We start from the raw sequence: 16,142 nt of genomic DNA, 5'->3' as shown, positions 1-16,142 counted from the left end.
CACACACGATAACATACGCACTATACACACACGTACACATCGATTTTGTGTTGCAGATATGTGGTAGTAGAGTACTGGCCTGAGGGCACACACTTAATGTGTTGTGAAATCTGTTGTGAAATGTAATGCAATGTTTTTAATTGTATATAACTGCCTTAATTTTGTTGGACCCCAGGAAGAGTAGCTGCTGCCTTCGGGATCCATAATAAATACAAATACACTCCTTCCTTTCTATAGTGTAGGCCTACAGTAGACCTATGTCCATGTCACAATAACTATTCTATCAAGCTACAAATATCTGCTTACTTCTGCTTTTAGATACTAAAATAGCTATATAATGGATGTTTATATGCATAGCAATTTAACTTGATACAATGTGGCTGGTTATTGGAATGAGGATGAATTTATGCTCCCAGAACATCATTTTGTCAAACATATACAAATATGTTTTATAATTAAAATTATAAAACTATTATTGGTAATATCATACTCTATGTCCAAATGTGAGGCATATAATCCACTAAAGTTGGACTAGCAGGAGCAGAATGAGATGAGAGGTTATTTTGGCGATGGAGATTAAGGCAGGGGCTTTTTGTCATTTGTGCGAGACAAGCCATTCATTCATCCATCCAGTTCACAGCCAAAAAAAGGCTGGTCCCAGAAATTAGCAGTTTCAGCTCAGCAGCAAAGTCGTCGGGCTGTGAAGGCAGAGAGAAATTGACTAATTAGCAATGCGCACTAAAACTTGACGGTTCTCTCTATAACAGCGAGGGAAGACTCGGTTTTTCTCCCCCTTTCTCTTTTCTTTCTTCCATAGATGTTTGAAATCGCAGTCATTTACGCTCGACAGTTTTTACAATAGCCTTGAGCCATAATTTTGCGAGTCTCTCCAGCATCCATACCCCTGCATGGTCTCTCTCCACTGGCCATGCACGACCGTTTCTCTCCCCAACCGTGGATTTCCTATTACTCTCGTTACGACTCACTGAGCCCCAGGCCCAAGGATAATGATGTGTTGTTTCTTGGTAGCATAATTTGTCACACGTATATTTCTTCTTCTTCTTCTCTTGCAGAAAGCACAGCTCCCTCTCACACACTCACACACTTCTTGTTAATTCAGAAGAACAAATGATCAACGCCAACAAATAACCTGAAATAGTGACTTTATGAGTGAGAATCAATAATTATTTTGTGGTACCGACCATAGACTTTTAAAGGAAAGGAACATATCTAAAGAAAAAGGAGAACAAAGAAAAATCAAGTGAGATTATTGGGAACCTGAAGCTTTTTACAAGCTCGTAATCAGGTAAGTTTGGCTTGATCTGAAGCAAGCTGCTCACATCATTTAGTTGTGACAGGCGCTTTAGAGAATGTGGCGACTACGAAACAAGGTAGTACAGGACGCTTATATCAAGTTTACAAACATTTTTCATGTAGTAAATGCATTTTTAGCGTTGTTTAACTACATACACATATGCATGTTTCATTTATATTGTTGGATTGCTGCACTGAATAAATAATTTCCGATACTCATGTCTGAATAGTCAGGTAAAAGGGGAAAAAGCTTCCGCACCGAGCACAGTGATGTCGGCTGTGTGAGGGACAAACTAATTGCTTTTGTATCACTCCGTGCGTGCATTTGTGGATGTGTAAATTTGATCATTGTGAGAGTGCAGCAAGATAAGAGGAGAACGATAAGTGTTAGCTGAATGCTGCATATTATCTTTGCATAGGGGTTGCCTTTTCCCATATCCAACAACTTAAATTGCGTTATCAAAGAGAAGGCGCTGCAGCATCACCTCTCATAGTTTGTTTTGACAATGCGCGTCAAACCGCAGCGTCAATTGAAATGATCTTGTCTTGAAAGAATGCAAATAGCAATTGAATGGCACATTCTTGGGACAATACGTTTTTATTTTCTCTTGTCTTCCGACATGAGCCGAAGTTGAAATGGTAGCCTACCGGACCGAACTATATTGTTCATTGCAGAATAGTATCGGCGGGAGCAGCATGATGGTTTACCTGTTCGATCGGATGCATATTCATTTAACTAACCATTATGATCGGTATAACGTGAAGGTATTAGAGACAATTCCCTCCTGACTGTAATGATGGTATCATGTTATTTTGTTCATAGATAAATGGGCTAGATGTAGGCTAAATGGCTTGCATGGTGTATTTGTTGCCTAGGTGAAGTCATGTCCAGATCGGGTGATAGAACATCCACCTTTGACCCTACACACAGTGACACCCTGCTGCATGGGCTCAACCTGCTATGGAGGAAACAGCTTTTCTGTGATGTGACTCTCACTGCCCAAGGACAGCAGTTCCACTGCCACAAAGCAGTGCTGGCGTCCTGCTCTCAGTATTTCAGGTGTCTCTTTTCCAGCAGTCATATGCTCAACAACGAGGGGACCAACAACAACAAGGACCAGGGAAGCAGTGGCACCCCGTCTTCCTCCCCCGATGACAAGCTGATGGCAAGCACCCGGTCCATCAACAACCTGGTCCTCCAAGGCTGCTCCTCCATCGGACTACGGCTAGTGCTGGAGTACCTGTACACTGCCAACGTCACTCTCTCTCTGGACACTGTGGAAGAGGTGCTCTCGGTCAGCAAGATCCTTAATGTCCCCCAGATCACCAAGCTCAGCGTGCAGTTCCTCAATGACCAGATCTCTGTACAGAACTACAAGCAGATCTGCAAGATCGCAGCACTGCACGGCTTGGACGAGACCAAGAAGCTGGCCAACAAGTACCTGGTGGAGGATGTGCTGCTGCTGAACTTTGAGGAGATGTGCGCCATGCTGGACGCTCTGCCGCCCCCGGTGGAGTCAGAGCTGGCCCTCTTCCAGATGTCTGTGCTGTGGCTGGAGCATGACCGGGAGACTCGCATGCACTACGCCCCGGACTTGATGAAGAGGCTGCGCTTCGCCCTCATCCCGGCCCCAGAGCTGGTGGAGAGGGTGCAGTCGGTTGACTTCATGAGGAGTGACCCGGTGTGCCAGAAGCTGCTGATGGACGCCATGAACTACCACCTGATGCCCTTCAGACAGCACTGCAGGCAGACCACAGCCAGCAAGTGAGGATGTACACACACACACGCACGCACGCATGCACACGCATGCATACACACACACACACACACACACACACACACACACACACACACACACACACACACACACACACACACACACACACACACACACACACACACACACAAACACACACACAAGGTTAGTAAAGATACTACCTTGTACACTTGGATAAGGTTAGGGTTAGTGAGGATTCTTTAGAATGGTCTAATCTACCTTATTTTCCATACCATCTCACACTATAAATGTGTTAACTCTCTGTAAAAAAAAATGAAGTGCTGAAAAGATGGAGAAACATAACTTTAGTCAATGGGAAGCACATTCAGGCATTTCTTCCAAAATACGAGTTATCACATTATTCCCAAAAATATATAGGTCATTTATAATTAAACATAGACAAACTTGTAAAACGTATTACATAAGAGCACATGAAAACTGCTATTGACATAACCTGGGTAGATATAACCTATAAATACATAACCTAAATATTTTTGAATAGCTTGACAAGAGCAAGGAAACAATTCATGGATTATAGAGTTGTAGGTCTGGGTGATCCATACCGAGAATGGCTGCTTTGTCTGCCTTACCTACAGTACAACCATGGCTTGTCATGGTGTGTTCATCATGATCAGCATTTTCCGAGACAGTTAATGGACAGGAGTTGCCAGGAAGATGATTGATTGGTGGTGCTTGAAGCTGCTGTTGTTTACAGCAAACACCTTAGTTAAAAACCTCTTGAAACATCGGAGTTTGTATTATAAGTCTGAAATATTATGGAGCAATTTTGACTTTTACATTTGTTGAACATTATCTTCTTAATTCAGAAACAGTAGGCTTTATGATTGGAAAACTAATCTCACAGTATTGGAGAAAATAGAAACCAACAATTATCTTGCACTTGTGGTGTATAATGTATTTACCAGAGTAATTTATGGCATGGTTAATTTCCTTATTTATTTCTCACAATATCTTTATGGAGCACTGTTTCCCTATCTAATGGAAATCAAAGAAAAAGTCATGAGCAATGGAGAGGACCTGCATGTCCTGTAGCATGTTGCCATGCCTAGTAGAGACTCCTTAGTGAGATGTCCATACATGGGTCCAAATGGAGCACGGATCTAGGATCTAAACTTGTCATATTAATATCACATGCCACTGTTTCTCTCCCCTCAATTAATCAGCATTATCTATGTCCAGTGGTCATTTGCATATAAGAATAACCCCAAAAACACATGAGTGGGCCATTATCCAAATGGATGCACTGAGACGTTGGTCATTTAGTCATAAAAAATAACAATACAAATGTCTGGAATTAATGGCCATGTTGTTTAAACGACTGTTACTTTGTGGTTAGTTGTTTAATTGCATTGAACTTCATTCATAACAAGATGACTGGACTCAATGGCTATTTCACAAACAAACCCCCAGAACTCAAGAATTATGTTGAACAATTGGTTCAGAACTGCCACATGGAGAGTCTTGACCAATGGAATAGCAATATTGATCTACTCTACTGCATATTGCCCAGTCATACTTGCGTCACTGTATGTCACCCTGTAGAAAAGTTCTGATGACTTCACACCTAATTGAACAGATATCTTTAGGGTGTAAAACCCCGTTGGACAGAAAGCATATGAAAAGCAAGCAGGTTCGTTCTTTCACATCAATTCAGAGACAAACAGTTGTGATGTTACAAAGTCTAGTTACTCTGTTATTACCATGTTATTAAATAGATACAGTGTTCAGGTTAATACACAATGTTGTTAAGGTGTTACTACTATGATCTACATAGCTCATATGGTGTTGGCCAATAAGGAAGTGTCTACATGATGGGGAACATTATTTTGTTATCTGAATCTTTCATATAGGATATGCTACAGTTCGATGACTTCCAACACAATGAAGTTGTAGTGATCAGTTGCAGTTGGCTTGGTACTATAATGAAAAAGCTTGTATTTTTGTTTGATGTTGGTGGTTGTTTTATTTAATCTATATCAGTTATGTAATCTTTGTGTTTCCTACCTCTTATCCCCACACCTCAACCCCCCTCCACCCCAACCCCATCCAAACCCAAACCCCTCCACACCCACTTTACTCCAGGATTCGTTCCAATAAGAGGATGCTGTTGCTGGTGGGTGGCTTGCCTCCTGGACCTGATCGACTCCCCAGTAATCTGGTCCAGTACTATGATGACGAGAAGAAGACATGGAAGATCCTGACTAGTGAGTAGTAGCCCCGTCTTTTACATGAAGCTTCTTCTGTTATAAGCATCAAATAAATCAATGTTTTATCAACGTCATATTTGATCTTTTTTCAACATGCTGATGTTGAACATCAATCGATTTTTTTGGGGATGATTTCACAAAAAGTCATACACAGTTTATGTCTCATTTTAGCCAGATTTCAACCTACGAATCAACAATAGGATTTCAAGGGTTGGTTTATTTCAAGTTTAATGTTACGAGGCTTTGCCTTTAGCACAAGTACATTTTCTTGTAAAATGAGGGAAGAAGGAAGAAGTTCCTCAAATTCCTAGAGGTAATGGTGTATTACTAGCACTTTTAGTAGGTTTTTAATCAGAGTGTGACTTTACAGGCACACCACCATGGCATAGAGTTTCCCTTGTTTTTGCTGAAATCTCCTGGCAAAGACGCATGGCCAGATTTATAGTCATCTAATGACATAGTGGCGTGTAGATGTAACATTATAGAATGACGTGTTACTGTCCAGATAGAATGACATGTTACTGTCCAATATATTAAGATACAATATATTATTATTGCATATTGAGTATGCCAGATAGATAGTTGAGAGATAAAGAGAAAATAAACATCCCTCCAAGTTAATAAAAACCATTTTGGTATTTCGACATGCATCGACAACTTGAAAAACCTTGCAAAGCTAAAAGCACATTTTGTGGGTATTCTTTGCCCAATAACTTACAGATGTAGGATCTTAATTTGAACCAGTTTGCTACAGCTTGAAAATAATCCTGCAGCAACAGGAAATGTGAATTATTATGTGGATTATAATGAATGGCCTTTTTTGTAGGGGTTGACACGTTTCATTAGGGAAGTGGAAATTAGGAACTTTAGAAGTCTTTTTAAATCTTGAATACACTGCAAGTTTGCATTTCCTGATGTGCAACAAAATAGTCAACATAGTAACCCTTTACACTCATACCCGTATACAGACTGAAAATGGCAGATTTGGGCACTGATAAAACGGCTAAATTGGAACGCAGCGGCTGTACAGTAACATACTACACATAATGTCAGAGCTCTGTCCCTGTGCTTCACAGCACTGTATGAGTTTTGACTGACAGCCATTCTGAACTTGAGCACCTTGCGCGACAACAAGTTGCCCCCATTGGGCAACTTTTGCACATTATTTGATGTCTGAGTGAGAAATGCTGTACATTAAGAGGACTCAATGTATTTAGAAAGATGATACGTTGAGGAATATAATAAATACTGCTTTGATGTCACACATGCAAGCCAAACACCTGTGAGTCCAAATGTGCACTTGTCATATACAGTGTCAACATTTATGATCATTATGTTCGATGTACAGTTATGATGTCATACCCTGGGTTGTTCTGAACAGAATGAGCCTATTTTTGTTTATTGTGAAGAAAATGTGTCGGGCCACACACACCTGAACGCACACGACTCCTTTCTATGTGCACCAAAATGACATTATGTTTCTCTGAAATGCCTTGTGGAAGCCTAACACTGTAAGATCGTATTTTATAAATTAGCTAGTCATGTTGGCAATAGAACAGGCTTTCAAATGATGCCCACCTGACCCAGATAGCGATTTATAATGGACTGTTTTTTGGATTGCGTAAACAACAACAGTAATTGTGTGATGGCAGGGATGCAGGGTTGTGTTCCAAAGGAAACAACTACAAGTGTGCTTGCTCTAGTTCCTCAACGGCACAGCTAGGAGAGGTCAAAAAGTTCCTTTTAGTTGAAGACTGTTCTTTCAGTAATAAAAGTGCATTGAAATGTCTTAGGAACTGTGAACACTTTGGAGAGGTGTGTGTCCACTTGGAGACAACAACAAAAAAACTTGTCATTTTGTAATTTCCCCATAATCTGCAAACTGTTCCCTTTCAATTGTTACCATAGTTATACATTTTCATAATTCTTCTGTTAGAAACATTTCAACTTAACCCTATCCATATAGGCCAATTCCCATGAGTGTAAAGGGTTAAGATCCTACATCTGTAATGCTTCTGCAAATACAAAGAACAAGCTTTCTATTACACTACTTGCCTCAAGATATAGTGTCCTATGCTCTCTCTCCCACCTGTCTATGTTGACCTTTTGAGAGACACCACTATATTCTTGCCAAATTCCAAAGGTCAAACAAGTGCTAATGGAAAACCTTATCTGTCCTTTGCATCATCATCTGTGTCCATATTGAGTTGTTGTCCTCTGGCCTGGCAGGGAGCATCTCTCACTAATGTCGCTCCATTCATACATATTAACCACTGGTCTACCTCCCTACTGTCATCTCCTAGACCCCGTACACTCTATTCTCCCAATACAATACAACTGTATTGTCCATTTGTCAGAACTGCTCTCAATCACTCCCATTCAACACACTAACAACACTTGTCTCACACATGCCCATAGTTATTTCTGGTCCTGGTCTGATATTGCCAGTGTCATGTACCATGATACCATTTCAACACATACCAACAGAATTGTAGCAGTGGTTCCAAATACTATGCACCTGTCTGCTGTCTGTCAACACTCAACAAGCTACATTTCTGCTCTGTTATCATTAGTGTTACATTAATGGTATTTTAACATTTCCTCTTGATTTTGTCAGCCATGTTACCAGAACAGGCATGCATACACAATGACTTTCAGCCTCATTGATATTTCAGTATTGACATTTTTCTCATTAAAGCTCATTGGTATAAAGTGTAACAACCAAAAGGTCAATGGGGATTTCCATTATTCAAAACTAAAAGTTAACACTCAAATGGTCCGTGTCTGTGTGGAAGGACAAAACTGCAAAATCATCCCCTTAACGTAACACATCGATAACCACCTGATGTAGCTGCTACACAATGGATGTGGAATAGAGGATGATTAACATTCAATCATAACTTTTCAATGAGGCGAAGCCTGAGAGGGATAGCGTTTGATTAAGACATTTATCAACACAATTTAGGGAGAGTCTGATCCCTCTTGTCGCGTCAGATCACTGCAGCTCGTCTGTTCTAGAAACTAGAGGAACTCTTGCTTGCCATCTAGTGTACCTATCGCACCGTGAAGAAGCAGGGAAGGGAAGGAAGACAAAGACATTGGCTCAGTTAAAGTAGTGACTCTGTCCATCGCTGCCTGATTCTACAGTACCTGAGCCAACCTGGCATTAACACCTCATGGCTTCAAAAATTCATCTTGATCTAAGCACAGTACTGAACAAAAGAATGCAATGTGGTGGGATGCAACACTAACGATGTTAGATGGCTGTAGTAACGCAGCTTTGATTGGTGCAGTTGCCGTGGAGTCATTCAGTCGACCCCAACCAAGTGTGTTTCTATGCTGAGGTGTCTGACTCCCTCTAGTGAACCTGAGAGCTTACTGTAAAGCCAAGGCAAGGCCAATTCTAAGGGATTGGGTTTCTGCCACATAGTGGTTTTACAGTTTAGGCTCCAGTGGTAAATATGGAACAATTTAAATGTATTTTGATATCAACATCTATGAACATCATGATCCCTGATTCAAAGATAGATCTTATTTATTTTCAGGCTGTAATGTACAATACTATCAGAATAGGAGTAAAACGAATAAATTAGCAAACTTGAACATAAGTTATGGACAGTAAATCCATCGTTCTGAGTCTATTTACCCTCAATACCATCTGATTTACCCTCAGTGGAGTGCAATGTTTTTTACAGTATCAGATGTTGTTTACTAAGAGCAGAAATCACAACACAACAAAAATAACCACTCGTTCAAATCTCTTAACATCTACTAAATGATAACATTAAGGCATGTAAAGGAAATCTACCACCTACACCCGCTTGCCAGTGTGTTACACTGAAGTCAGGGAGTAGAATCCCCTTCCCTCAAGATAAAGCTGTTAGTCCTCCTATCTACCGTATCTGAGGCTCTCCACCTTCAATGGAAGACCTCTGCATGTCACACACCCTTATTGAAGATAAAGCTGTGTAAGTCAGTATCTGTCTGAGATAGACTCCCCTCTATGAGAGGAAGACCCCTGCATGTCAGCCAGCCACAGCTTTTGAGATTGCAGAGCTGAGGAGAGGAGAGGCCAATCGGAAAGAAATGAGATTCAAGGCTGTCTAATTTTACAGCAACTGCAATCCATCAGACTAGCGGGGAGGTGACGGTGGAAATGACGGATGGAGACAGACAGGTGGGCTTTACCATGCCACTGATTTACGCTCAAAAGCCCACTCACGGTGCGGGCCTCTAGATTTATTGAGTGAACATGATCATGTTCATTATGACTGTCACCTAAGACCGTTTCTCTCCATCTCAACGGGGGTCACTTTAGCAGTGGAGATGGAGTGGAGAGAGGGAGAGGGATAAGGAGGTTCACCTAGACATTCACACAGTAAACAGGCAGGGAGACTTCACCACCACCAGGTGGTTGGGAGCGTTTGGCCTTCATGCAGTGTGTTGTCGAATGTGAAACAACACCAATTGTCTGATTACTGGATTAAAAGGAATTGTTTTGATTCTTTTGGTTGATTTTGTGCTAGAGTTGTACCTTTGTTTGGAGTGCAAGTTACTGCTCTTTTCACACACAGTATAGAGTTTTTACTGGATGTCAAGTTGTGACATGGTGAGGTAGAACCCAGGAGCTGAGAAGAGAACCAGACAAGGAACCAGTGCTTTAGGAAAACGTTCAACAGAAGGTACAAAGTAAAAACTGGGAAAACAACCAACACTAAGAGTCAAACTCACTCAGGAGACAACGCACACAGAAAACAAATAAAGCTTCTGCAAAGGGTGACAGAAAACATACCTCTCTAAAAGTAAATAATAATTAGTGACAAAAACACCTGTGTCATTATAGTCTCTAAGGCGGTCTCTGCCGCCCTCTGGTGACAGGTGGAACCATGACACCACCATTCTGTGTCCTGCCTCAGCCAGTTTCTGACATCCTCCACTGTTGTCTTGTGTCTCCCAGTAATGCCTTACAACAGTGCCCATCACTGTGTGGTGGAGGTGGAGAACTTCATCCTACTGCTGGGTGGAGAGGACCAGTGGAACCCCAATGGTAACATCACTACTGATACTACTACTAATACCAATACTTATACTAATACAAAACAAGTATCCATGTATATATAGTATTTATATTCATAATTCACATTTTATTGCCACTCAACATTTTTAGAAAGGATAGGAGTGGCCATATTAACTGTTTATGGATCTTGATTCTGACATGTATTTTGCAGGAAAGCACAGCACTAATCATGTCAGCCGGTATGATCCACGATTCAACAGTTGGATACAACTTCCGCCTATGCAGGAAAGGTAAGTCAATGCAAACAAAATTGACAAAATAATGCAATAAAAATACATGTGGGAATTATTGTACTGATTATTAACACTGAATTATTGCAGGGTCTGAATGTTCTAACCATTCCATACAAATAGCTTAGTGGTTAGAGCAGTTAGGGTCAGTAACTAATGGTTGCTGGTTCTAATACCCGAGCCGACAAGGTGAAAAATCTACCGATGTGCCCTTAAGCAAGGCACTTAACCCTCATTTGCTTCAGGGATGCCTTACTACTATGGCTGACACTGTAAAACATCACATTTCACAGCACCTATCCTGTGTATGTGACAATAAAACATCTTTGTTTATTTTTTTACATACAGAGGTTATAACTGAGTTGTAACTTTGTCCACCAAGGCTTCCACCATGCACACATACACACACACACACACACACACACACACACACACACACACACACACTGTCCTGGTTGTTTTAATGATGTTGTCTGGTTGACACACCCTCCTCAGGAGAGCCAGTTTCTTTGCCTGCTGCCTGGATAAGCACCTGTATGTGATTGGTGGGAGGAACGAGTCGGGCTACCTCTCCAGCGTGGAATCCTACAACCTGGAGACTAACGAGTGGAACTACGTGTCCTCCCTGCCCCAGCCCCTAGCCGCACACGCTGGAGCAGTGCACAATGGGAAAATATACATCTCAGGTCAGACCTCACTCATTTTATTTAACCTTCATTTTAATAGGTTGTCCCATTGAGGTCAAAATACCTATTTTACAAGGGAGACCTCACGGATCATCTCGATGGAAATAAGTTCATGTTGAAAATGCAAAGCTGAAAAATGACTAAAATGAACGGAAAAAATCTATTGTTCTGGAGTATTGTGATTAGTGCAGGACTGCTAAATATCACCTATCAATGCATACACAGACTCGTTGATTTCCCTGCACACTTAGTCAGGATGTGTAAGAACCAACGCTGGAGATGATAGGCAGGTCGGAGAGTGAACATTTAATATAGCACAGACATGGAACAGGACAGGAACAGTGTCAGAACCGGGGAACACAACGACATACGACAATCAATGCTGAAGCGGGGAACAGAGCTGGGGAACAGACAGATATAGGGGAGGTAAGCAGAGTGATGGGTCAATTGATCCTGATGTGTCCGTTCATAGCTAATAATGTCTTTATGTCGGTGTCTGCTATACCACTATAGGTGGAGTCCATAATGGAGAATACGTTTCCTGGCTGTATTGCTACGACCCCATCATGGATGTGTGGGCCAGGAAACAGGATATGAACACAAAGAGAGCTATTCATGCCCTGGCTGGGATGAATGACCGCCTCTACACTATTGGGGGCAACCATCTGAAAGGTAAAGACTGGCATGTCTCAGCTACTCTATTTTCTGCACATAGCCAATGAATGAATGTGGAGTAGAAGATGGATCCTCTGAATACTAGTATATTCTCTATATTCTCAGGGATGCTGTCCACTAATGCTCAGTTCGATTCAATAGCTTGACCCATAAAGCCATATGAGCCCTCTAGCTTGTCCTCAGTTGAGCATTATTCTAGGAATATTGCAGTGTGGAAAATCACAATGAGGGTTTCTCATCGTATTTCCTTTCTGCTGTGCTCAGGTTTCTCTCACCTGGACGTAATGCTGGTGGAGTGTTATGACCCCAAAGCGGACCAGTGGAACATCCTCCAGACACCAATCCTGGAGGGACGCAGTGGCCCCGGCTGTTGCATCCTGGACAACAGCATCTTCCTAGTGGGAGGATACAGCTGGAGCATGGTAAAGGCTAATTTCACTATCTTTATCCTACGTTAACGCTTATCCTAGGTTTAGTTGAATTGCTATACAGTATGTATGATTGTGTGTGAGTATGAAGTTGTATTTACTTGTTTTAAAAGCACAATAGCTTAGGGTATGTAGGCCTACAGTATGGGTTTAGGAATACCAACAACCTGGTGGCTAGATTAGTTTCAGTCCTGATAGAGACGACCATAGGAGGGACACCGTGAAATACCTTTAAATTACCTTGAAACACCTTTGAAAAACCTTTAAAAAATTGCCCTCATAGACACATGCCCATGTATGAATTAATATAATAACGATGTCTCAACTGCTGTATTGCAGGGAGCCTACAAGTCTTCCACCATCTGCTTTAGCCCAGAGAAGGGGACCTGGACAGAGCTGGAGGGAGAGGTGGCAGAGCCCTTAGCAGGCCCATCCTGCTCCACTGTCACATTGCCTGCCTGTCTGCCCTTCAACAAATAACACATCACTAGGTACGACAGAGTAGCAGGAGAAGTAGGTGAGGAAGAGAATGGGGAGATGGAGTGATGGTGGAAAGGACCATCGATAAACGAACAGTTGTTAACAAATTTTGTGATGAAGTACTCCAATCAGCCGATGGGATGTGTATAAATTATTTTTTTACTGGTTTGACAAAAGAGCACTTTCGTTATTATTGCCTACTGAAGGTTTGAAAAAGTAAGTTATCATGTATTTCCTGTATTTAAAACCCCATCTGTGTTGAACTTCTTCCAGACAATGGACACATTTCATATCAGATTTTTCTTTAATCGATAGTAAGTGTTTTTGGCTTATCTTGATATAACTAGCACGCATAGTGTTGAACTGAATTGTTATAGCTTTCAAAAATCCATTTGTATCTTGTTATTAGTAGGAGACATCAATCAAAAACAGAATGCAGTGCTGTTAAAAATAATTGTCACTGGAAACTGTCTGTCAACCAAATCACACTGAAACGGAACTCTGGTTAATACCCACTGGGCACAGTCAGTTCAACGTCTGGTTTTGATTTACATTTGGTTGAGTTGTCAACTAACTTTAATTCAACGTGAAATCAACACAACATTTCACACTGTCATTGGATTTAGGGTTAAAAAAGTACGAAATAACCTTACGTTGATGACTTTTTGCTAATCTAATTCGTTTTCCATGTTAATTCAAAGTCATCACATTGATTTTTGGGGTTGAAATGACATGGAAACAACTTGCCCAGTGGGTATGCTCATCTTTATACAACCAAAATCATGATTCTGTGTACAGTATATTGTAAAGCAGAGACATACTAACAGTTGATCTGCTTGTTAGATATTGTTGCCATACTGTACATGTGGCAAAGGAATCCTTCTCCCTTCAAGCTGCAAGCGAGAACAATTTTTACATTCAAAATCTATTCTGATCTTTGTAAAAACAGCACTAAAAACTGATATGATTATTTAAGGATGGTACAATCAAATGATTATTATTTATTGCTAGCCATTGGTATACATTGGTAGCAATGTTAACTGAGTGATAAGGTGGGTTTTCTGTGGTTTTGTGTTCAATGTTACCTGTTAATGTTTAACAGAGCCTATTTTCAGAGATCACAATTCCCCTCAAAAAGAGTATATCCAATTTAAGATAAGGATAAAGAATACAGTGGTCCTTAATGCACTAATAGTGAACTTTAAAACACTGTGTATAAGAATGGTTCACAAAACTTGAAGTTTGTTGAATTGTTGTTACCTTTAGTTATACTAAGTTCAGAAACATGATGAAAAGTGAATTCAACTGTCATGTATACATCCTACTCTTTTGTCTAAGTAAGTGTGCAAGGTCCACACTGAATATTGGTACCTGTTGAAATACATATAGATAGGGTATGTTGATTTGCATTTTTGTAAATAATCGCTTGCAGTGGAAACATTTTTGTGCACTCAACCTGGGATTTATTCTCAAATCCTGTTATGTCCTTTGCATTTTAGAATATGAAAATAAAAAGGAAACTTGATGATTACAACAGTCTCTGAAGCTTGTTGCAGGTACTGCAAATACATCCAGTCAACAAACCCTCACTTTACATAGAACTTCCAGTATACAGTGCCTTGTTGCAGTCCAACCTGTAATTTAAATAGATTTTTATTTGGATTTCATGTAATGAACATACACGAAATAGTCCAAATTGGTGAAGTGAAATGGAAAAAATTACTTGTTTAAAAAAATTCTTTAAAAAAAAACGGAAAAGTGGTGTGTGCATACGTATTCACCCCTTTGCTATGAAGCCCCTAAATAAGATCTGGTGCAACCAATTACCTTCAAAAGTCACATAATTAGTCAAATAAAGTCTAATTGTCACATGATCTGTCACATGATTTCAGTATATATACACCTGTTCTGAAAGGCCTGAGTCTGAGTCTGCAACACCACTAAGCAAGGGGCACCATCAAGCAAGCGGCACCATGAAGACCAAGGAGTTCTCCAAACAGGTCAGGGACAAAGTTGTGGAGACGTACAGATCAGGGTTGGGTTATAAAAAATATAGGAAACTTTGAACATCCCACGGAGCACCATTAAATCAATTATTAAAAAATGGAAAGAATATGGCACCACAACAAACCTGCCAAGAGAGGGCAGCCCACCAAAACTCATGGACCAGGCAAGGAGGGCATTAATCAGAGAGGCAACAAAGAGTCCAAAGATAACCCTGAAGGAGCTGCAAAGCTCCACAGCAGAGATTGAAGTATCTGTCCATAGGACCACTTTAAGCCATACACTCCACAGAGCTGGGCTTTACGGTAGAGGGGCCAGAAAAAAGCCATTGCTTAAAGAAAAAAATAAGCAAACACGTTTGGTGTTCGCCAAAAGGCATGTGGGAGACTCCCCAAACATATGGAAGAATGTACTCTGATCAGATGAGACTAAAATGTAGCTTTTTGACCACCAAGGAAAACGCTATGTCTGGAACAAACCCAGCTCCTCTCATCACCCGAGAACATCATCCCCACAGTGAAGCATGGTGGTGGCAGCATCATGCTGTGGGGATATTTTTCGGCAGGGACTGGGAAACTTGTCAGAATTTAAGGAATGATGGATGGTGCTAAATACAGGGAAATTCTTGAGGGAAACCTGTTTCAGTCTTCCAGAGATTTGAGACTGGGACGGAGGTTCACCTTCCAGCAGGACAATGACTCTAAGCATACTGCTAAAGCAACACTCGAGTGGTTTACTGGGAAACATTTAAATGTCTTGGAATGGCCCAGTCAAAGCCCAGACCTCAATCCAATTGAGAACCTGTGGTATGACTTAAGAGATTGCTGTACACCAGCAGAATTCATCCAACTTGAAGGAGCTGGAGCAGTTTTGCCTTGAAGAATGGGCAATAATCCCAGTGGCTAGATGTGCCAAGTTTATAGAGACATACCCCAAGTGACTTGCAGCTGTAATTACTGCAAAAGGTGGCTCTACAAAGTATTGACTTTGGGGGTATGTTTTTTAGTCTTATTTCTTGTTTGTTTCACATTGTTTGTTTCACATTATTTCATATATATATATATATATATATATATATATATATATATATATATATATATATATATATATATTTCACACGATTTTGATAATACACTGCTCAAAAAAATAAAGGGAACACTTAAACAACACAATGTAACTCCAAGTCAATCACACTTCTGTGAAATCAAACTGTCCACTTAGGAAGCAACACTGATTGACAAT

At 40.7% G+C, this 16,142-nt stretch overlaps 1 protein-coding gene across 1 annotated transcript; it reads left to right on the top strand.

Moving 5' to 3' along the window:
- The first annotated feature begins 595 nt into the window (after positions 1–595).
- On the top strand, positions 596–14,427 carry LOC106569133 (kelch-like protein 14). The gene is made up of 9 exons (XM_014140138.2): positions 596–1,306; positions 2,191–3,079; positions 5,196–5,317; positions 10,278–10,367; positions 10,549–10,627; positions 11,123–11,313; positions 11,827–11,985; positions 12,253–12,410; positions 12,756–14,427. Exons 2-9 carry the CDS (start codon positions 2,199–2,201, stop codon positions 12,894–12,896), a joined length of 1,821 nt encoding a protein of 606 aa, XP_013995613.1. The 5' UTR covers positions 596–1,306; positions 2,191–2,198; the 3' UTR covers positions 12,897–14,427.
- The last annotated feature ends 1,715 nt before the right edge of the window (positions 14,428–16,142 follow it).

Source organism: Salmo salar, chromosome ssa14, assembly GCF_905237065.1.
Source record: "Salmo salar chromosome ssa14, Ssal_v3.1, whole genome shotgun sequence".
Lineage (NCBI taxonomy): Eukaryota > Metazoa > Chordata > Actinopteri > Salmoniformes > Salmonidae > Salmo > Salmo salar.
The sequence above is the reverse complement of the archived record's forward strand: the minus strand, read 5'-3'. Positions and strand labels throughout refer to the sequence as shown.